The sequence below is a fragment of the Petaurus breviceps genome, unplaced genomic scaffold (genome assembly GCF_028583685.1).
Source record: "Petaurus breviceps papuanus isolate PSGF00001 unplaced genomic scaffold, PetGlider_PUasm1.0 90778, whole genome shotgun sequence".
Taxonomy (NCBI): domain Eukaryota; kingdom Metazoa; phylum Chordata; class Mammalia; order Diprotodontia; family Petauridae; genus Petaurus; species Petaurus breviceps.
In genome coordinates this window covers 3,804,655-3,828,964 of record NW_027187343.1, presented here as the reverse complement: position 1 = coordinate 3,828,964, position 24,310 = coordinate 3,804,655, and the positions used below count along the sequence as shown (strand labels likewise).

The 24,310-nt window shown below is 39.9% G+C and overlaps 1 protein-coding gene across 2 annotated transcripts in view; it reads left to right on the top strand.

Moving 5' to 3' along the window:
- KIF26B (kinesin family member 26B) overlaps positions 1-24,310 on the top strand; it is a 628,846-nt gene that overhangs the window by 524,341 nt on the left and 80,195 nt on the right. For both annotated transcript variants that reach the window (XM_069069145.1, XM_069069146.1), the window contains 4 exons: positions 2,322-2,415; positions 4,863-5,125; positions 9,066-9,249; positions 20,964-21,123. In XM_069069145.1, coding sequence (XP_068925246.1) covers positions 2,322-2,415; positions 4,863-5,125; positions 9,066-9,249; positions 20,964-21,123 — 701 coding nt within the window. The remainder of the gene's footprint in view (positions 1-2,321; positions 2,416-4,862; positions 5,126-9,065; positions 9,250-20,963; positions 21,124-24,310) is intronic.

Sequence of the window (24,310 nt, the reverse complement as noted above, 5' to 3'; positions counted from 1 at the left end):
GCAGATGCCACGAATCTTCTGCTTCTACTAAAACCAAATTATTTTTCAGAATTTGTTTCTTTTATTAGAATGTGAACCTGTACAACTTCAGAAATATCACTGCATTAATCTGCAACAAAGTATGACCATCTCCCCACTGTACCTGAGTCAAGTGAAATATTAAATGTCTTATCTAATCTATTGGATAGCATCATGGACCCAGAGTCAGTAGGTCCTGAGTTCAAACTCAGCCTCAAGTACTTACTATCTGTGTGACCTTGGGCCAGTCACTTCACCTGTTTGGCCTCTGTTTGTTTATCTGTAAAATGGGCAGTGAGGTGGCCCAGTGGAAAGAGCTCTGACCCTGAACTCAAGAACACGAGTTCAAATCTGACCTCGGACACTTATTAGGTGTCTGATGGTGGGCAATTCACTCTGCTTTTATTTACCTCAGATTCCTCACCTCTAAAATGGGGCACTCCTAGGATTGTTGTGAGCATCAAATGAGATAATATTTGTGAAATCCTTAGTTAGCACAGCGCCTGGCACCTCTGTGAGCCTCAGAACGGGTGACGGTTCTAGAGAGGGGATTTTGGACTCTAGTTTTTAGGATCATAGACGAAGAATTAGAAGGGAGCTCAGAGGCCATCTCATCCACCCTTCCCATTTTATAGATGAGGAAACCGAACCCAGGAGAAGTATAAAATAGAGAATATTGTTAGTCAGTCGTTTCAGTCATTTCCAACTCTTTGTGAACCCTTTTGGGGTTTTCTTGGCAAAGATAGGAAATTGTTTGCCATTTCCTTCTCCGGCTCCTTTTACAGATGAGGAAACTTAGGCAAACAGGATTAAGTGACTTACCCAGGGTCACACAGCTGGGAGGTATCTGAGGCCAGATTTGAACTCAGGTCTTCCTAATTCCTGGACTAGTGCTCTATCCACTGTGCCATTTAGCTGCTAAGTATAGAGGTTAAGGGAGTTTTTATTTGGTTAGTGCTGACAGAACCATTTGAATTAAATATTATTAGTATTTAATAATAATTATTAAATAATAGTATTTAGTTAAGGGCTACAGAATTGTGATCAGTGGCAGGTCTAATGCTTAGAGGGAATTCCTTAAGGCTGATACTGTCTGCTTCACAGGTCAACTCCATTTAACTGGACAAATACCTATTACATACCTACTTTGTACAAGAAAAACACTGTACTAGCACTGGGGATATAGAGATGAAAGTCCAGTAGAAATATGCTAATAGGAAGTTTGTTCAGAGTCCATCTGTGTTAACATACATCATGTCATATAATGCAAGAGAAAGATTCCAATAGGATGTTAAAGAGATTCAAGAATTCTTTGGTAGCAGAATCCAGACAACTGGGAGTGAGTGAGACCATGCTCACTTATACATTTTTTAAAATAAATTTTTCTGTTTAGTTTTCACAGCATTTATTTTCCCCAGTATGATTCCCCCTCCTCACCCTCTCAGAGAATAGTCCCTTACAATAATGAATTAAAAGGGGAGAGGGGTGGAAAGCTCAGCAGAACAACACATTGAAAAAAAGTTGGACATGATATGCATTGTTCCACACCCATCATGCCCCACCTTGGCAAAGAAAGGGGAGGGAATACATTTTCATATCTCTTCCCCTTGGACATTATCATTTCATTGCAATCCCTTTTGATTGTTTGACTGTTGTTCTTTCTGCTCATGTTGTCATAGCCATTGAACAGGCAGCTAGATGGTCCAGTGGATTGAGAGCTGGCTCTTGAGTCAGGAAGAGTTAAAATTCAGCCTTAGACAGACTAATTGTGTGACTCTGGGCAAGTCATTTAGCCTCTGTTTGCCTTAATCCATTGGAAAGGGAAATGGCAAACCCACCATTCCAAGCATGATCCCTGGGGACAAGATTGTACAACTGAACAATTAAGTCATTATATGTGTTGTTTTCCTGGTTCTGCTTATTTCAATCATCAATCAGTAAATATTTTTTAAGTACCTGTCCTACGACAGGCACTTTGCTAAGTGCTGGGGATACAAAAAGGCAAAAGACAGTCCCTGCCCTCAAGGAGCTTACAGTCTAATTTGTGAGACAACATGCAAATATATACAAAGCCCGCTATGTACAGGATGAATAGGAAATAATAGTGGGAATAATGTTCCATGGATGGACGGTAGGTTTGCATCAATTCACATCTTCCCTTGATTCTCTACTGTCATCATGTTCACCATATCTTATGTGCAAGTGCTACTCCATTATACTCATATACCCCAACTTGTCTCATCATTTTGTGCATTCAGTATCACTGCATTGTGCCTTCACTTTTCCTACTGTGCTTATTACAGGCTGAAGTATGTGCTGGAACTGTGGCAGAGGTGATCCAGTCCGTGGTCAATGGAGCCGATGGCTGTGTGTTCTGTTTTGGTCATGCCAAGCTCGGTCAGTATTCACTTCCTTGGTCAGTATTGCCTATTGGAGTCTTCCTATCATCATCATCATTCTAGCACTAGAGTAGAAATTGATCACTCAGAAACCATAATGGGAGAGAGCCTGGCAATGTCTCTCACTGGCTTCTATTAAGGTTTTGCATTGATCGACCATCTGATTTTAAATATTGTACTTCATCATAGGTTACCAATCCCCTAATCAAGGAAAGGACTTCCATTGTAATAATCACAAAATCTTGGAGCTGGAAGTCACCTTAGAGGCCAACACTTGTCATAACAGAAATCTGCTCTAAACATTTGAAAAGTGGCCAATGTTAAAATAGTAAGAGAGGTGGAAAAAAACAAAAACAAAAGCAAACCAGGAATGGTGATTCTTGATTTTTCTCTTCTTCCATTTCCTGTACTTAATAAGTTGTTTTTTTATAACTCAAGTGAAAGATTTTACACTTATTCCTATTACATTTCATCTTATGAGATTGGACTCATTGTTCTATCATGTTGGATCTTTTTTAGGATCCTTGTAAACCAGTGTGTTAACTGTCATTCCCAGCTTTATGTATTCTGCAAATTTGATAAGTGTGCAATCTCTACTCATTCACCCATGTCATTAATAAAAATGGGAAGCAGCTTAGGACCAAGCACAAAATCCTGGGACCTTCCATTATGGATCTCTTTCCAAGTTGGCATTGATCCACTAGTTATTTCTCTTTGGGTCTGATTATTTAGCCAGTTTGGAATCTGTGGAACTACCTGTCCCCTCATCTTATCAGCAGGCCTGTTATGAGAGATTTCATAAAGTGATTTACTGGAATCCAGGCATAACTCTGAACTCAGTTATCCCCTATATACTAAATTAAAGATCAGCCCAGGAAATAAATGAAACATCGCACGTTTTCTGAGGCGGAGAGTTACCAGGAAAGCAAATAAAATCTTTTACTCTTTATGTAGACAATAGGTGGACATGAAAGCTCTGGAGGAACACCCCCATTTCTACCCACCCCAATTTATTTATCCCTTTTCCTTTGTCTACAAGCTCCTGGAATGTACCAGCACAATCTAGCCCTTTAGACATTCTCTGATGACAGAGCGACTAGGCCATGCCCAACGTCCAGGTTTAAGTATTTCCCAGCAGGAGTGTCCCATGGACGTTGAGAGGGCACAGAGGTTCAAAATAAAGGGCATCTCTTCCAGTAACCTCCATTTTAAGGAAGGTGACTAGGCTAGCCATGTTCACTCCTTCATTCCTCTGTGGGTTCTGTTCCTGGCTCTCTTCCTACTTTCTCTCTCCCCTACCTTCATTAGAATATAAACTTCTTGAGGGCAAAGATTGTCTTTCTTTTTGGTTCCTGGCACTTGTCCCTTGACCTGAGGTACGAAATGTTCTTCTCCTACCCTCCTATGCCATTCGAGGGTACAAATCCCTTTTTTCACAACAGTTATCAGATCTGAAGGAAACAAGACATTAAAACAGAAGCCTTGCAGACCCCTACCTTACTTAAATCTTGGACACTGGCACATGAGACAGTTTTTCTTGGCAATGCCTGATTCATCCTGACTGACTACCATCTGTTCAGCAGGCCGTACTGGCTGTGCTCAGTTGGGTGGTGATTTGGGGAGTGGACAGATGCTCACTGGAGTGCTGTTAGGAGTCCCAAGACACGTATCCAGGACGCCTTCCACATAGGCAGTGAGGATCTGGGAGGGCAGGCATGGATTCCAGCCCTAGATGAAAAAACCCCCTTCATCTCTGGGCTACATCTGCCCTCCCTTTTTTTCCTCCTTCTCCTGATCTCTCACCAAAGAAGAGATCCTGATTTTTATAGAAAATGCTTGTGCTGTTAAAATATAGACCATATTTAACAGGAGTAAGGATGTAAAGTATAAATAGGTATGTTTAATCTTTGGGGTGACTATAAAGAGCTGTAATGGTGATGGCTGGCTTGGGAGTCCTGTCTCTCTGCTCTATGTGAAGCAATACAGAAACTGTCACATCATATATAATAGTTTAGGAACTTGGGGCTAAATTTTATCACTTGTTTGTGCTCTTGTGTTCCTTATGGAAGCCATTTTGTAAATGGACCTGGGAATTTTCTCTTTGTCAGCCACTCCAAATGTGTCATTTGCAAGCCAGAGACATAAAACCCTTCACTTTTTCCTCCTCTCTTGTTTTCATTCCCCTCATTGTTTTGGCTTCCTTCTTCTCCTTCCTCCTGACCAAGTCACCTTTTCTTCCCTCCTGCAGTAAATACTTCACTACATTTCCTAGTCCAATTAAAATGAAGCTTCTCTTTAGAGAAGAATAGATATATGATGGCCTTCCTTAAATTCTCAAGTTGATCTCATCTCTCTCTCTCTCTCTCTCTCTCTCTCTCTCTCTCTCTCTCTCTCTCCCTCCCTCTCTCTCTCTCACTTTCTCTCTGTCTCCTCTCGTCTGCACAGGAAAATCCTATACCATGATTGGGAAGGATGATTCTATGCAGAACCTTGGCATCATCCCCTGTGCCATCTCCTGGCTCTTCAAACTGATTAATGAACGCAAAGAGAAGACAGGAGCCCGTTTCTCGGTCCGGATCTCTGCTGTTGAAGTGTGGGGAAAGGAAGAGAACCTGAGGGACCTGCTGTCGGAGGTAGCCACGGGCAGTCTGCAGGATGGCCAGTCCCCCGGCGTGTATCTTTGTGAAGATCCCATCTGTGGCATGCAGGTGACCAACCTTGGAACTTCTCCCTGCCCAGGGTGGGAGGCTGATCTCCACCTTGGAAACTCGGGAACTTCAACCTATGAATTACTCAAAATGTAAACTGGATAGGGTTAGAAGTGTTTACTTTAAAGTGGCCTGGAACTTTATAGCCTGCAGCTGTGGGGCCATCTGCTCCGCTAACCTAAATATTTGTACCTTAAATCTAACTGACAATGAGCAGGGACTACAATTGTCAGAACACTGGAGGCAAGTTTAATTCACCTTCTCTCCCCACCCACCCACCCCCACACGCACTTTTCTAAAAATTATGATTCTTCTTTTGTTTAACAACAAACTGAAATATTTACAGCATGGCACAAATAGCTGTAGCCAATGCTGTGGCCGTTTATAGCGTCATAAACTTATGTTCCTGGCACTAGCCTAGAGCACGATTAGTATTGCTATAGGAAGAACTAATAACCACTTTATAATTAGAGCCAAGACATAATTGCCAGACCTGGGGAAGCCAAGAATAGCTCAAGTTCTTTTCAAGATGAAACCCCAAAGGACTCACATTTCTCTCTGACCACCCTAACAGTGTAGCAAAGGCAAGTCCCTGGAGCTCCCTGGTGTATTTCCAACAAACTGATAGAAACCCTGTAACCATACTCAATTTGCCAATTGGAGAGCCCCCTTTCTTTAATGAAGTAATCAGGTTGACATATGCATGCATTTCTTTAAAAAAAAAAAACTCTGGTATCAATTTTGTCCAAAGCATCAGGTATGGAAGACAGAGAAAGTGATGGTGAGGACCCATCCCACTCACATAAGGGATAGGTTAACAAATTAAACAATTTTTTAAAACCCCAAACAGTGAGTGGTACGGTTTGGGGTTTAAAAAATTGTTTAATTTGTTTTTTTCTTAATTGAGTAGTGTAGTTTGACTAAAGAGTATAGTAAGAGGAGTGCCATGAAATAATACAGGAAATAAAAGTTGGGGCAAAGATGTGGAGGATTTTGAATGCTGCTCAGGAGCTCATATTTTCTTTGGACACTAGGGAGCCACTGACAGTTTTTGAGCAAAAGAATGATCTGAGATCCAAGTATTGGGAAAATCACTTTGAAAGGCTTTTATAGAATGAATTGGTGAAGGGGAAAATGAAGTTAGGATGACCACCAGTTGGGAGGTTATTCAATGGTCCAGGTAAGAGGTGATGGGAACATGGACTATGATTAGTGCCATAGGAAGACAGAAGAAAGGAGAACTGCAAATGATAGGTCCTTAATGACCTTGGTAGAACTTGGCAATTGATTGGATATGGGGATATAAGGAAAAATAGTAAATTTAGGAAGAGGAAAATTTAGAAGAAAATAGTTTTTTTGTATGTATGATAGAATCTGTACCATTTTAGCAGTAATTCTTGTTCAGAGCCTTCTTGAGCTTTCAAGTATAGTAAAATCAGTGACAAACTTGGTACTTGGTTTAATTGAATTTTCTGGATAACTGAAGTTCAAGCTATAAACCCTCTTGATTTCAACAGTTATGGAAATTTTTTTTCTAAAATGTATGTCTACTTACCTGTCTTAGTAATTAATTACAATATAGTTCACATAAATGAATCTTTCCTAGATAATTGAGATTGCTTCAGAGTCATATGATTACTGATTCTTTTTAAAGGATAGTGTAGCTATAGCATCAGAAAGTGGAGATTAGACAGAATTTATAGCAGTTCCCGGACACATCCTGGGAATTGTTTTGTTTTGTGATATTAGCTTTCTCCTCTATTTAAAGTGGAGTAGAGGAAAAATGATCATTTCCTGAGGGTTCTGGATAAACAGAATTTAACTTTTCTTGGTAAGTCCAGAGATGGGGATAAACTGGGTGTTGTATTCTGGTTTGTAATTTCATGAGTATATCCCAAGAATGATTTGAGAATCCTATAAACAACTAAAAAAGTTTAAACTTAAAATGATTTGCATAACACATTTAAACTCTCTTAAACAGTTACATTAACCTTCTACCCCAGTATATTTTTGCTTATTAGGTTTAGTAAGGAAGTTTAAATTTGGCTAGAATGAAGTAATAGAGGAGAAGTCACAGAGTCAAAAGCTTCAGACTTTCTAGTCAAAACTTGCCAGGCACTCGATCTTGGGGACACCAGCACTGTTAACTCTGAAATCAGGGTGGCTGACAGCCTACAGTCCCTTCTCGAAACAAAGGAATCTTTGAAGGAAGATGTAGTCATATCCCAAGTTATCATGGGTAAACATCACCACCTCCTCCCTAACCCAGCACAGGGTGATTTATTAGTCCTCTGTAGAGATAAGACAGGCTAGCTCTTCTCATTGAACCCTTTGCTTTTCACACCTGTTATACCACAGGTGGTTTGGTTAAGTTTTTTTTTTTTTGGGGGGGGAGATTTCAAACTAAAAGGTATAAATACCTGCTTAATTTAAAAGATGTGTCAGGGTGAACAAGAGCCAACCAGGATTACCCAACAAAACTCTCATTTCCTAAAATTGAGACAAATAGCGAGGGTGAGGAATTGAAGCTGACTCAGAGGTTACAAACCTGTGTGACAAGATCCAGAGAGATGTAAGGAAGTCTGGAAGTGGGTTTTGGGGGAAGGAGAATGAGTTCTGTTTTTAGAATGTTAAGTCTGAATGCCTTCAGGACATCCTACTTGAAATATCCAATAAACTGTTGCAATAGAAGAGTAGAGAGGTCAGGAGAGAGACTGGCTCTGTTTATATAGATTTGGTAGTCATGTGGGTCAAAAGACAGTTGAATCAATGGCAGCTGATGAGCTTACAGAGAGAGAGTGCAAAGAGAAATAAAAAGAAGACCCAGGCTTGAACCTTGGAACACATCTCAGACTGGGGGTGGTGCAAGCTAGATGACTTAGTAGATAGAATACCCTGCCTGAAGTCAGGAAGATTCATCTTCCTGAATTCAAATCCAGCCTTAGACACTTACTAGCTGTATGACCCTGGGTGAGTAACTTAACTATGTTTGCCTCAGTTTCTCATCTGTAAAATGAGTTCAAATCTAGCCTTAGACATCTAGTAGCGATATGACCCTGGGCAAGTCCTTTAACCCTGTTTGCCTTTCTCATCTGTAAAATGAGCTACAGAAGGAAATGGCAAACTACCGTAGTATCTTTGCCCAGGTCACAGAGTCAGACATGCCTGAACAACAGCTATGGTTAATGATCTAGTAAAGGAGACTGAGAAAGAACAGTCACACAGGTTGGAAGACAATCAGAAGAGCAATGTCATAGCATAGAGAAAAGAATATCTGAGAGCAGTGAATTAGTAGCAGTAATAATAGTTGTCATCATTATAGTAATAACTATCTTACAGACCTGTAAAGTTCAAAAAGTGCCTTCCATATGTTATCTCATTGATCCTCACAGCAATCCTAGGAGATAAATACTATTCTTACCCTCATATTACAGATGAGAAAACTAGAAGTTAAGGGACTTGCCCAGGGTCACACACTCTGATCTTTCTGACTCTAAGTCTGGTACTCTGTCTAGCCTATGTATCCTCAGCCTCCCTGCAGAGAGGTCAAGAAAAATGGATATTGAGAAAAAAATGGGTATTAAGATTTTGTAATTAAAAGGTCATTGATAGCTTTGGAACAATCTGTTAAGTGATAAGGTCAGAAAACAGATTGCAAAGAGTTAAACAGGCATTGATAGCTAAGGGTAATATGGATGAGACAAAGTACGCTATGAAGATATTTAATATCATAGGCCTAGGGTTCAGACCTTATAAGAGATTACAGATTGTGAGAGGCATGTAGAAATACATATGAGATCCAGAAAATAGAATAATAACATTTAAACCAGTACATGAATGGGAAGGAAATTGCCCTACCCCAGGATAAAGCTGACCACCTTGGGCATCTCCTGGTTCCCTTTTTGCATTTTTCCTTCATCTCTTGAATTCTATCTTACAGCTCCAGAACCAGAGTGAACTTCGAGCCCCCACAGCCGAGAAGGCGGCCTTCTTCCTTGATGCTGCCATTGCCTCCCGGCGGAGTAGCCAGCAAGATTGTGATGAAGACGACCATAGGAACTCACATATGTTATTCACTCTGCATATCTACCAGTACCGAATGGAAAAGAGTGGAAAAGGTGGAAGTAAGTTAGCTGGTTCTCTCTCCTCCTTCCTTCTTGGCAGCTTTCAAATCAATAAAGAAAATTCATTTTGGTTTAAAGAAAGTTAAATGCCTACTGGGTGCCATGCACACTATATGAGATATTGAGAAGACAAAGTTAAAATGTAAGAGTCCCTATCCACAGAGGCTGGAGATCTTTCCTAAAATAGGGGTCTGGAGGAAGAAGTCATCTATTAGGAGAAGTTTCTCTAAGACAGCAAGCAAAGGGAAGTCCAGAGAGTGAGTCCATACATGAGGGAGAAGAAAGGTTAGTGACTTGCTCATGGTAAAATAATTCGTTGGTGGGGGCGGCTAGGTGGTGCAGTGAGTAAAGTCAGGAAGACCCACACTTAACACCCACACAAAAAAACTAGCCCTGTAACCTTGGGCAAGTTACTTAACCCCAATTGCCCTCCAAAATGCAAAAAACAAACAAACAAAAAACAATTCCTTGCTATCTGAATCAGGATTTGACTTCAAGTCCAACACCCTATCTACTGTACCATCCTACCCCTCCCTAATGGCTATCAGAACAGGGATTATCATAGTTAATCTTCATAACAACATTGGAAGGTTGTTAGGGTGAGTGGTCTGCCTATTTTATAAGGAAACAGGCTCAGTTTGTTTGAAGGACTAGGTGGATAGGGAAAGGGCTGGACTTCTAATCTGGGTCTTCTGAATCTGACTTAAATACTCTTGTCATTACCCCCACACTAGTTTTTCTGTCTATCTGGCTCCGTAGAAGTTTTCAATCCAGCCACTGGCATATATAACAGGATTTATATAAACCCCTTAAAAAACCTCCGAAAACGATTACAATGAGAGAATGTCCAAAAAGAACTATAGAATATTTTAACATGCACTTTTGAGATTCTTATCCCATCTCTGTGAGTAATTTTCTTTATGCATGGGTCTCCACTGCTTAAAAACCTCCACTAGTTCCCTTTTGTATTGCCAAAGTAAGTTCCAACCCTTTTGCCTGAGATTCAGAATCCCCTAAAATATCTTTCTATCTTAGTTTGACAGCCTGAGTTCATATTGTGCCCCTCTGTGAACTCTACACCCCAATAAACTGAATTAGTTGAATTACTGAGCAAAATCTAAACTTGCCTAGTTTCATGCCTTGGGAAGAAGGCTTTTTTCCTACACCTAGAATATCCTCCCTCTGTTTTTTCCATCTTTTGAATCCCTAACCATATTTAAAGCACAATTCAAATGCCAGCTTCTCTATGAAGTCTTTCCCTGATCCCCAGCTTAGTGATAACCACCCCCTTCAAACCTCACATTGCCCATCTTTTTAGAGTATATCATGAAGTCTTGGGTGTTACGATTATCAATGTTTGCATCTTATTGGACAATAAACTCTGTGAGGACGGTGACCATGTCACATTGAAACTCCTCTTCTCCTCTAACACTTAGCATAGCACTTGGCAAATAGTAGTTGCTTAGTCAATATTTGTTCAGTGAAATGGTATATAATGACAGTGGTGGCATTTGGGGCTGGCCAAAGGGGCTGCAGGTACCTTTTACTGCTTTTACCTTTACTTCCTCAGCTCTTGGCTCAGTCCTAAGGATACCTTGGCCTCTAACAAGAGGTATCAGGCTCTTTTTTTTTCATCTTGAACTTTTTGTGGCCCCACTTCAGAGCCCCAGGGATAAATCACTTAAAGTTTGGGTTTGGTTCAAGTTTAGGGTCTCTGCAAAAGAGATTAGAAAAGTAGTTAATGTATAATATTGATCAGGGATAGGACAGAATGCTAGAACTGGAGTCAGGAAGACCTGAATTCATATCCTACCTCTGGTTCTTATTAACTGTGTAGTCCTTGAAAAATCAGTTTCTTCTGTAAAATGGGTCTTTCAGACCCTTTTCAACTGTATGTGTATGAGCTCTTTATTTCCTCCATGCAAAATAAATGCTTCCATACAAAATACTTTTTAAAAGCATACATTATTCAGTTTTCATTTATATTTGACTCTTCATGACCTCATGTGGGCTTTTCTTGGAAAAGATACTGGAGTGGTTTGCCATTTCCTTCTCCAGCCCACTTTACAGGTGAGGAAACTGAGGCAACCAGGGTTAAGTGACTTGCCCAGGGTCACAAAACTAGTAAGTATCTAAGGCCAGATTGGAAGTCAGGAAGATGAGTCTTTCTGACTCTAAGCCTTACATTCATCCACTGATTGACCTAGTTGCCATGGGCTGCTCTTCTGGTTTTGTGACCAATTCAGTACTCTGTCATAGAATTGAAGTAGGCACATGGGGATCAATAAGAGGAATACTTCATCATCTCAAAGTTCCTGTCCTTTAGAACTAAGTGCTATAATACCATTTGCTTTTCCTCTGCATCCACGAACCCTTTCCATCTGACTTGCAGCTGAAACCTAATTCTTCTCCTATTAGAATTTGAGGTATTTGAGAGCAGAGACTCTCTCTTTTTCTATTTGCATGCCCAGTGATTAACACAGTGCCTTTCACTGTTAAGAAGAAAAAAAATAAATATAAAATTCCTCTGTTTCTGAAGGTGGCCATGGAGGTTGAGTACTTTTTTTCATGAGATCACCTCCCAAAGGCTCATTCCGATGCATGTTCTATGGGGTGTGTGCCAAACCAATGCCCAACACAAACACATGAATGTATGGCTACATAAAAAACATTTAGACCTCTTCCTGTTCTTTGCTTCTTTCTTTTGAAAATGAGTCTGACATCACCAACCACTGCATCATCTAAGGATGAGGATACAAATCAATTTTCTGGCTATCAAAACTTAATACCTGTTAGAAGCCAGGTTGATAGATGGTGTCAGAATGTATTTGTATCATCAGTGAATCTAATGTAGTTTCCTCCTGCATGGCTCCTACATCTACTGTCCTACAGAGAGCACCCCCACTCTATGTTGGCCTTGAAGCCATGCTGATTCCCAGCATGACTAGCTCCCAGTTTTATGCAGCAGCTTAGTTCAAAGCACTCTGGCCAGGTTCTTGCCAGCAGTAGAGAGTAAAGGATGCTTCTTTGCTCAGTACTTTTAAGAAAAGTAGGCTCACCTTTGCAGACCAACATTTTCTCTATTAGAAGAAGCCATAATGAAGTCTTTTCAGTTTCTCCCCACTCTACTTGAAAATATTGGTCTAGCTCTAACCACAGGGCTAATTCCAAAAATCCTCTGTAGAACTAAGAACCTAATCTGAGAAAAGAGCTCATTAGCCAATCAGTCAACAAGCATTTATGAAGCACCTACTATTTTCCAGGCACTGCACTGAGCACTATTAAAAAAATGGTGTTTCCATTGTATGGGGTTCTCATTATACTGCTATGATGCTTGCACTTATGCTGCATTTGTAACAGTTGAGAATTGATCAACAGTTACCACTGTGCCTTCCAGCTGCTCTTTTAGCAATGAGTAGACCTCAAAAGATCCACTTCTTGAGCAAATAGGCTTCTCAACCACACTGGAAAAAGAATCCCAGGAGATAAAAATGTTCTTAGGTAATTTTTCATCCTTCCCCAGTTTGGACAAAGCAAAAAGCATTGCAATAAAAACTATGTTTTTCCTGCTTTTGTGGTATTCTCATAACATCAGAAAGAGGGAATGTTGTAGTTCTGCTTCCAAACTTGGTTATAAAAGTGTATGGAGATGTGGAATAGGAAGGAAGCGTCAACCCTTTCCTTTAAAGGTGTTATGGGGGAGGGGGAGCCAAGCTGGTAGAGTAGAAACAGGACCTCTGCACAGCTCTGGTTCCCACCACCTCCAATACATGTAAAAAAAAAATTACTCTAAAAAAATTTTAGAGCTACAGCACCCACAAAGTGATAGAGAGAAACAAATCTTCTGCTGATGGAAGTCTGGCAGGCCAGCAGGAAGGGTCTGTTGCACTGGCCTGGGAGCCAAGTGCAATCCCCCTTGAGCCATGGTTCTGGCCTGCAGCCAGAGCAGACTTCAGGAGAGTGAATCACCAGCAGCTGTGGTGTTTTGCAGACTTCTCAACCCATAAATGCCAAAGATAAAGTAAAAGGTCATTCAGGAACTGTGTTGGAAGAGGGGGTTGGAAGAGCCTGGTCCAGCCCCTGCCCTGGGGCAAGAAGTGGCACAGGTACAGTGGCTACATCTATTGCCACATGGCTGCTTCCGGAGCTCCTGGCTTGCAGATTGTAGGGGGACCAAGCAACCATTCAGAGAGTAGTGGCTCTTGCTTTGACCTGCTTGTATCTGGATCGTGGTCTTAGGTGGTGGTCCTGGAGTGTGTGGCCAGTGTGCCAGAGCTTGTGGGGCCTTCAGAGAGTGTGCCTTCCTAATAGCTCTGGCAGCTGCAAAAACCTCAGCAATTTGGGACAAAGTTATCTCCATTCTGAAAGCAGAGTTCTTCCATGGCAAAGAGATCAAAAGTCAAGTAATTGACTGGCATTATGAGCAAGCAGAGGAAACGCAATCCTACCATAGATTCCTTTTTGGGGGACAAAAAGGATCAAAGCATGGAATGGGAGGAAGACAATGAAGCAAAAACTCCTGCATCAAAAGCTCCCAAAAAAATTTGAATCGGTTACAGGCCATGGAAGAGCTCAAGAAGAATTTTGAAAATCAAGTAAGAGAAGTGGAGGAAAAAATAGGAAGAGAAATGAGAATGATGCAAGAAAATCAAGAAAAGAGAGTCAACAACCTGACTAAAGAAAATGACATCTTAAAAAATGGACTTACTTAAATGACAAAAGAGTCCCAAAAGCCAATGAGGAGAAGAATGCCTTAAAAAGCCTAATTGGCCAGATGGAAAAGGAATTTCAAAAACTCACTGAAGAGAATAATTCCTTCAAAATTAAATTGGAGCAAATGGAAGTTAATGACTTTATGAGAAATCAAGATACTATAAAACAGCTCCAAACAAATGAAAAAATAGAAGTCAATGTAAAATATCTCATTGGAAAAACCACTGACCTGGAAAATAGATCCAGGAGAGATAATTTAAAAATTATTGGACTACCTGAAAACTATGATCAAAAAAAGAGCCTAAATAATTCAAGAAATTATCAAGCAAAATTGCCCCGATATTCTAGAACCAGAGGGAAAAAAAATAGAAATTGAAAGAATTCACTGATCATCTCTTGAAAAAGATCTCCAAAAGAAAACTCCTAGGGATATCATAGCCAAATTCCAGAGTTCCCAGGTCAAGGAGAAAATACTGCAAGCAATGAGGAAGAAACAATTTGAGTATTGTGGAAACACAATCAGGATAACACAAGACCTAGCAGCTTCTACATTAAGGGATCAAAGGGATTGTAATATGATATTCCAGAGGTCAAAGGATCTAGGACTAAAACCAAGAATCACCTACCCAGCAAAACTGAGTATAATGCTTCAGGAAAAAATATGGCTATTCAATGAAATAAAGGATTTTCATACATTCTTGATGAAAAAACCAGAGCTGAACAGAAAATTTGACTTTCACTCAAATAAAAGAAGTAAGAGAAGCATGAGAAGGTAAACAGGAAAAAGAAATCGTAAGGAACTTATTAAGTTTAACTATTTACCTTCCTACATGGAAAAACAATAATTGTAACTCATAAGACTTTTCTTAGTATGAGGATAGTCAAAGGGAATAAATAAATAAATAAATATATATGTATATGTATATATATATATAAAATATGTGTGTATATATGTATATATACATATATGTGTATAGTAGGGTATATGTGAGTATAAGTATATATGTGAGTGTGTGCATATGTATGTACATGTATACATAGAGGGTACAGGATGAGTTGAATATGAAGGGATGATATCTAAAAAATAAAACTGAGGTAAGAGAAGAATATATTGGGAGGAGAAAGGGAGAGATACAATAGGGTAAATTCTCTCATATAAAAGAGGCAAGAGAAAACTGTTACAATGGAAGGGAAGATCAGGAAGATGAAAGGGAATGGGTCAACCTTACACTCATCAGATTTGGCTTAAGGAGGGAATAACATACACACTCAGTTGAATATCTTACCCTACAGGAAAGTAGGGGGGAAGGGAAAAAGAGGGGGGATAGAAGGGAGGGCAGATAGGGGAGAGGGTAGTTAGAAGCAAACACTTTTGAAAAGGGACAGGGTCAAAGGAGAAAATAGAATAAGTGGGGGGCAGGATAGGATGGAGGGAATTATAGTTAGTCTTTCACAATATGACTACTATGTAAATGTTCTGTGTAACCAAGACCATGTACAACCTATATTGAATTGCTTGTTTTCCTAGAGTGGGTAGGTGGAGAAGGAGGAAGGGGAAAAATCTGGAACTCAAAGATTTAAAAACAAATGTTTTTTAAAAATTGTTTTTTGTTACATAAGATGTAATAAATAAGTATATAAGGGAAATAAGATGTACAGGCAGTGGGGTAGAGAAATCCATCTTGCCCTGCTAGAAAGTTGGGGGGGAAGGGGGAGGATATACGAGAGAACAGATTAGGGGAAGGGGTATTCAGTAGGCTCAGTATTTTAGGGTGGGGGATAGGGGAAAATGGGGAGAAAAATTTGTAACTCAAAATCTTATGGAAATGAATGTTGAAAACTAAAAATAAATAAATTGGGGGAAAATAAAAATAAATTTTATAAAAGGTGTTATTGGACTTATTTACTCAAGGACTTAATTTTGTCCAGGGCTTATTATTAAAAAAAAAACTTAAATGTCAGTCCTTTACATGCTCTTAATATTCACAAAATATTAAACATCAAAACTATCACCTTTCCAGGTACAATATATGAAAGATTGGCTTTCATTTTTTTAAAAAGTCTTAACTTTAGAAAAACACTGAAGGGATTGTCATCACAGTTAGCTTCCAGAAGCTTTTATGGAGACATTTTAGTGTATCAGAAATGGAGAGAAAAGGAAGAAAAAGAGATGGTGTACTGATGAAATTAATTGATAGATACCTGTCTACCAAAAGGGCATGGATGTAGAGCTGTATGAGAAGGGACCAGGAGACCTGAGTCTGCAGCGCCTGAGTAATAGACTTGCCTACCATTCTCCGTACATGTTTGAGTTCAGTGAATTTACATCTGTTTAAAACGTAATGAGATGATTTAGTGTGTTGTTTAAAATGGAAATTTTGTTTACTTATATTTAAGTAATAATCTCCCTGGACCTAGCAGCCAGAACTCAATTAAGGGGAGGTTTATTAATTAGCCACCCTGCAGCGAAGAGGAAGATGGAGCATGCTTCTGTTAACTGGCCGTTATGAGTGAAGATGGCTGATTTGATGTATCAGTCATACAGCTGCTGAACACTCACATGTGCGCATGCGTGCTTACACATATGCATACACATACACACATTTAAGATTTTCCTATTTCCAGACTTAGCTGAAAGAAAACAAAATCTTTAGAGAAATGTCATTCTTTTCCAGATCTCAGTAAGGAAAGGCTAATTTTTTTTTTTTGTTTTCGGTTGTAAAAGATACGTTTTCTTACAACTTCCCTATTGCAGTGCTTCTTACATTGACTCTCCTTTTTAGTAGAAAACCAAGTTAGATATCCCTAGACAATTCTAAGTTCTAGGAAAGAGTTCCTTGATCTGTGGAGGAAGGAAATAAAAAGAAAGAAAGGGAGAAAGGAGAAAGAGGGAAAGAAGAGGGGAGAAAAGCAAAGGAAGGAAAAGAGGGAAGAAGAAAGGAAAAAAGAGGGAAGGAAGGTAGAGAGTAAAGAAGGGGGAAAGGGCAAGGAAGGAAAAGGAGAAAGAAGAAAGAGAGGGTAGAAAGAAGAATGAATTTAAGCACTTACTATGTGCTGGGTACTGTGATGCTTTGCAAATATTATGTCATATGATCCTCAGAGGTAGATGCTATTGTTATCCACTTTTTACAAGTGAGGAAACTGAGGCCAAAAGAGAGTGCCTTGCCCAAGGTCACATAGTCTATAAATTTCTGAGGCAGGATTTAAACTCATGTCTTACTGACTCTAGATCCAGTGCTCTATCTACTGTGTCTATGTAAAGATACTCCTGGCATTAACTGGTACTAGAAGTCACAATGGTATTCATTCATTCACCGATTCAGTAAGTATCAGGTGCTCCTGTTTCAGAGTCCCATGCTAGAGGACAGGCTGTAAGATACACAGAATTCAGTAAGTCTCTTCATGGTTTGCATGGTGCTTATAATCCCTCAAGGGAATAATGAATAAATTTAGACACTACTAATACACATTCTAGATGCATTAGAGAAGTTCTTTAAAGTGCTTTATGAAGTCTAAGGAACAAAGTCATGAAGGAGGGGACATTTGAGTTTAATTTTAAAAAGAAATAGGAATTCAATAAGTAAAGGCAGGGAAAGGTGTTACAGTCTTAGGGAAGAGTCAGCAGGGGCACAGAAGTAGGAGAACAAAAAAGGTGAGTTTTAGGAACAGAGACTAAACACTTTTATTTGGAACATAATGTGGGGAAGAAAGGAATACCGGTTGAGTCTGAAGAGGTAAAACAACATTACTGGGGGTACAGTTGGCAGACAAGCGTAAAGTTATAAATGATATAAATGGGCAATCAGATGAACAAGGTTCCAGTAGGGTTTCAAGGCTTGCCCAGGGCTGGTACAGATTTATGCTTGATGACTTATTTGTAAGTATTACTCCCTCTGCAGTTTATAGGGGGGAGCCTGAGCTCTTAAAAGACATTCCATGGGCCATTTCTTATACTTGTCTTCAAGGCTGATAGGACATTTTCCCAATTTAAAATTTTTTTTTCTTCTTAGATTCTTAACTCCTTCTCTTCCAAAGCATGATCAAGAAGATCTTAAGAGGTCCCAGTATCCAGAATGGTAGCATTTTCAAGCTGGAAATAACCTTAAAGATCCAACTAGTCCAACATTGTTTTCTTTTTGTGAATGAGGAAATAAAAGCCTTTAGAAATTAAATAAGTTGTCTGATATCACAGACCTAGTAAAGGGAAGAGCCAAAAACTAGAAATCTGTTCCTCTGTCTTCCAGGTCAGTCTTATTAGCATACCTCTCTCTCTGTCTGTCTCTGTCTCTCTGTCTGTCTGTCTCTCTGTCTGTCTGTCTCTCTGTCTTTCTCTGTCAGTCTATCTATCTGTCTCTCTTAATCATTCATTTTAAAAGAATTTCTCTAATGTCCCCTGGGGTGATATGGTTTCTTGCTAATGGGCAAATGATCTGAGTCCATTTAGCTAGTCCCTGCCCAACCAGATTAAGCAAAACACGTGAAATTCCAAATTTTGTGAAGGCTCCAATTCCAGTTTGCCTGGATGATATTAGGCAGGCTCTGGTATAGCCCTAAGCTCATTTGCCATTATCTAAATGTTCACTCACACATCCTGAGTTACTTGTGTATAATTATGAATGCTTTATAACATTCTTATAGCATGGTGTAAATGAGCTCATTTGTTCCATGCATCCTTATCAGGATGTATTGGAGGTTTTTTGATTCACTTAAATCAGCTGAATTCTTAGGGTCAACATGGGCATACTGGGCCCTCTCTCTCCCTTTCAATCTGTGATTCATACCAATATCCTGTCTGTGTAATTAGATTGCAGTGTTTTTTCTCTCTCTCTAAACTGAGTAATTCATTGTCCTAAAAAGTAATTATTTCCTTATTTGCCATAGCAAATCTTGTGAGATAGAGAAATGTTAGGAAGGAGGTAACATTAGCCTACTTAGGAAAATAGGGATAAAATATACTTTTATTAAGCTTGAAATCTTATTAACTGTAAGACTCAAAATTGTCTTTCTAGATCTGGAGCAGACAATGGGATGTAGGGTAGGGTAGAAACAATTAGGCCTAAGAAAGTCACTTGAAAATGTTTTCATCTCACAACCTATTCAGGTTATCACAGGAAGCCTTGTGGTCTGGTAGAGAGAGCACTGGGTGTAGAGCCAGAGAATCTGAGATCAAATCCTACCTCTCCCTGCCTATGTGCCCGTGGGAATTAATTATATCTCAAAGCCACTTCTTCCATGATCCACAATAATAGAGGACAGATGAAGTGAGAATAGTAGTAGTAATGGCAGCAACAGCAGCATCAGCAGTAACTATGTAATTAGGTAGCAGGTTTTTTTTCTCTCTCTCAAAACTGAGTGGTGGTGGTAGTAGTAGTAGTAGTAGTAGTAGTAGTAGTAGTAGTAGTAGTAGTAGTAGTAGCAGCGGCAGCAGCAGCAGCAACAGCAGTAGTATTAACTATGTAATTAGGTAGCAGGTTTTTTTTTCTCTCTCTCAAAACTGAGTGGTAGTAGTAGTAGTAGTAGTAGTAGTAGTAGTAGTAGTAGTAGTAGTGGTAGTAGTAGAAGTAGCAGCAGCAGCAGTAGTATTAACTTTGTAATTAGGTTACAGGGTTTTTTTTTCTTTCTCCAAACTGAGTAATAATAGTAGTAGTAGCAGAAGCAGCAGTAGCAGCAACAATATCAGTAGTAGTAACTATGTAATTAGATGGCAAAGTTTTTCCTCTCTCTAAATTGAATAGTAGTAGCAATACTAGCAGCAGCAGCATAAATAGTAACTGCATTTAGGTTTCAGTTTTTTCTCTCTAAATTGCATTGTATTAATAGCAGCAGCAGCAGCAGTAGTAAAAGTAGAAGTAGCAGTAGCAGCAGCAGTAACAATTACAACAGTAGTATTAACTTTGTAATTAGGTTGCAGGTTTGTTTCTCTTTCTCTAAATTGAGCAGTAGTAGCAGCAACAGTAACTGTAATTAGGTAGAAGGGGTTTTTTCCCCTTTAAACTGAGTAATTTGTCTTAATAACACTAGCTCACATTTATTTAGCACTTTGAAGTTTGTAATGAACTTTGCATGTATTGTCTGTCTCATTTGAGCCTCACAACAGTTCCTTGATGTAGGGTTTACTATTAGCTCCATTTTATAGAAGTGGAAACTGAGGCTGAGAGAAACTAAGTGACATGCCTATACACAGCTAGTACATATCCAAGGAACAATTTGAACTCAAGTCTTCTTGATTCCAATACTAACAAACCATCTATTTCACAACATATCAAGTGACAGAGATCATGTGTGCAGAATCAGCCCTTGGTGTGCAGCAGAGTCACATTCAGACATTCTGACCACCATTCACCTCTCTTGAATCTCCCCCCATACTTCTTTGACTGGTGCTTTACCACTGTTGACATTAGATTGTAAGCTCCTTGAGGGCAGAGATTGTTTTTTTTTTATTGATTATATTCCCAGCATTTGGCACAGTGCCTAGAACATAGTAGGCACTTAATTTATTGAATATTGGATCAACAGATTGTTACCTGAGCAGTGAAAATTTGACTCGAGATTATTTCAGATGAGCAATAAGCAAGTAGATAATAGAGAATTAACCATATTGAGAATAGGAATCAAAATCTACCAGGACTTGCTTAATCCAAACAGCAGTAAGGTACCATGGTGTTTTCCCAGATTACAAATTTACTTTCTCTGGGCTCCTACTGAGCTCAGCCTTAGTTGCCAAGCATTGTGATAGCAGGAACAATTTTGAAGGAGATCAGCAATGTGGAGCAATAGGGAGTGATGTTAACGGGACCCCCACTGTTTATTACTCCCAGATATGACTTCAGTGGGGTTTCTTAGTAGGTTGTGATGGACAAGGTCTTGTGCCTGGGCTCAAATGTGTGTGTTCATAGGGAATTTTTCCAAGAAGCTCTATCAAGAATCATTTAGCATCAGCCCAAAGTTAATCACTGTCCCCTTTTGTCTTTTTTTTTTCTCTCTCTCTCTCCTTGTGGCAGTGTCTGGAGGTCGAAGCCGCTTGCATCTGATTGACCTAGGCAGCTGTGTCAAAGCTCTCAGCAAAAATCGAGAGGGTGGTTCGGGCCTGTGCCTGTCGCTATCAGCCTTGGGAAATGTCATTCTTGCTCTGGTCAATGGCAGTAAACACATCCCTTACAAGTAAGTGACTCTCTCCATCGGAAACCTGTCTGGGTGAGCTTCATACACTTTAAGTTGGACAATAGAACTTGACTTTGTGAGCCCAAAGGTGGGTCAGAGTGAAGGTGGGGTATGGAAACACAGAGGCAGAGGAAAGCCTCAGTTTCATTAACCTGTCAGGACCAAGAACTGGAATCCATTACCTGGAATCCATTACCTGCAAAACATTATTTTCCAGAGTCAGAGTCAGGGAAAAGTTTTCCTTTAGTTCCAACATTCCTCCTTTTTTACTCCCTCCTTCATGGGGTAAAAGTGAATTGCCCCCCTTCCTTCTGTACAGAGTCCCTGTTTATACCACCTAGAGTCTAGAGACCATTCCCTACCATGGTGACCCTAGCCCAGCAAAGCCATGGACATCCAAGAACTCCATCTGCTGCCAGACCACTGTCCAACATACCACATGTTGGTCTAGCTGGGATGATGGAATGTTTAGTGCCAGGTATACATAATACCCAATGGCCTTGCATTTCGTCCAGTGCCTTCTGTCCTAGAATGCTTGTTTGCCAACTTGTCAGGACTCAGTAGAAGTAGAGACATTTCCATTGTTCCTCAATCTTCAGCACCCATCATGGAGCTTGAGGTTTCCCCTAAGGCATCTTGTACAGCCTCTCTCCAGATAAGCAGCTACCAAGGTACCAAATTCCAAGTTTGGCTTCAAGGGTATTGAAATGTGGGACCAACTGAGTTGCTTACCCCTTCTTTGATGACAAGAAAGCCAAGGCATGGATTTGCCCAGAGTTACCCAACTACTTAGTACCGAGAGCAAAACTGGGATCCTATCTCACAGCTTTGGAGACTTTGGCATCTTTCTGATCCCTTGGAGCCAACCCACTTTCCCTTTCTCATCAAGCTTTATAAAATATGAGCTGCCTTTCCCCAGCACAGCAGGAGGGATTTAACACAGCAGGATGGCCCCAGTTTCTTTTCTAAATTCAGCCAGAACTCTAAAGCTACATTATGCAGCTTTGTATGAGCATGCTAAAATGCCCTGCCTAGTGCCAAACCTTATTCTCGCTACTTATATGTCTCCTAGAGAAAACGGTCCCTTTTTTGGCAATTTTAAAAATCTTGTTCCTGTTTACTTAAAAAAAAGAAAGAATATAGACTACCACTGCCCCCCCCTTCCAATTTCCCCCATCCCCCAAACGCTTGATTTGTCACACTCGGCAACACTCTGCTTGCAACCTGCATTATTATGGCTTGCTTCTGGGAAATTAACCAAAATGTGTGCAGAGGGGATATGTCCTTTCCTCATTTCTCTTCATCATGGTCCCAGACCATTTGTCATGTGTGTGAGTTAGGAAGTGAGTTTGGATTCATTATCCCCCAGGCACTGTAGACGTGCCCTAAGTGATTCTGACTTTGCCGATGATATAGCTTTGTTGGGCAGCAAGCAGATGTATAGGCAGCAACAGGGAGGACAGCTTCCCATCATCAGCCATCATGTCCTTATAGGCTCACTGTCCCTTCTGAAATCCCACAAGTCAGTCCTAAGAGATGACAACTTCCATAAAGAAGGATGGGCAGGGAGTGAAGGGATAATCTGGGGCCACTCCATGTGGACAAGCTGAGAAGGTCTGAGCCTCACTTTGAGAGGAGTGTGGACTATTAGACTCCTTAGGACCAGGACGTGTGGGGTTCCAAGTCTAGTTCTAACTGACCTTGGATATAACAGTTACCATAATAATAATAATTATCTTTATAGCTAGCATTTATATAGTGCCCACTATGTACCAGATTCTGTGCTAAGCATTTTACAAATGCTTACAAATCATTTGATTTTTAGAACCCTGGAAGGTAGGTGCTACTATTATCATCCTCATTTTATAGATGAGGAAACAAAGGCAGACAGAGCTTAAGTAACTTGCATGAGGGTCACACAGCTAGTAAGTGTCTGAGGCTAGATTTTAAGTCAGGGATAAATTCTGGTTCAAAAGTTCTCTATCATAGTGAATATCAGACTAAGAAACACCACATGACTCTGTCCAGGGGCCAACTACATCATATATGGCTTCCAGTTCAGTGGAATTTACAGTTTAAGAAATAATGAGGAAAGCCATTCAGAGTGTTTAAAGAATTTAGCATGCATATATAGCTCCTGACATGATCGATGATGAGTAAGGTTGGTGGGTGACACTGGAAGTTCAAATTCAGCTGAATTATTAGTGAATTTGTAATATTTAATAAATAGCTGCTACATTGGACAGCAGAATCAGGGTCTGGAAATATCTCAATGGGTTGCATCTACTCAAATGAAATTTTGTAGGCATAAAAGTAAAGTCCTACAGTTGGGTTAAAAAAAATCAATGGAGCAATATTTGACTAGAGAATAATAGTTCATAAGAGAAAGAATTGAGATCTTTAGTTTCATGCAAGCTGACATGAGTTAACAATATTAACATAAAAGACAAAAAAGATAACATGAATTTAATCTATGTTAGTGGATTAACTGTTTAGGATAAAGTAAATGTGATGTTCCCACTATGTATCATTTTGGTTAGACCAGTTCTTGATGACAGTTTTACGTAAGTCCTAACCCAGCCATGCCTGTCCATCCTATGCCCCTCTTGCCCATGTCTTCCCAGAAGTTCACCAAAGGGATATCAGTGCCATGTTCTAGCAGGACTTCATCACTTTCTCTTGATATATTATGAAGGTACCAGTGGGGCACATAGACTGTCCATCAGTTATTAGAGGAAACCAGGTGACATGATAGATTGCTGGACCTGGAATCAGGAAGACCTAAGTTCAAACCCAGCCTCAGACACTAACTTTGTGGCCCTAGGAGAGTCACTTAAACTCTATCTGCCTCAGTCTCCTCATCTATAAAATGGGGTACTTTCCTGTGTGATCCTGAGCAGTTCACTTTTGTCATCTATAAAATGGGGATAAGACTAATACTTACCTCCCTGGGTTGTTGTGAAGTTCGAATGAATTAACATGTATAGTGCTTCACAAACCTTAAAGCCCTGTTTATGCTGGTTATTCTTAGTCTCCCGTGGGCTTAACATGTGCCCTCTTCATGATTCTTTATTTGTTATGAGTTGTAACCAGCTCAGCATGCTTTCACATTGACTCCAATATGATGGGGCACCCATCTTCTTCTCAGCAGCCAATTCTGCTTCTGTGTAGATTTCATTGTTAGAGA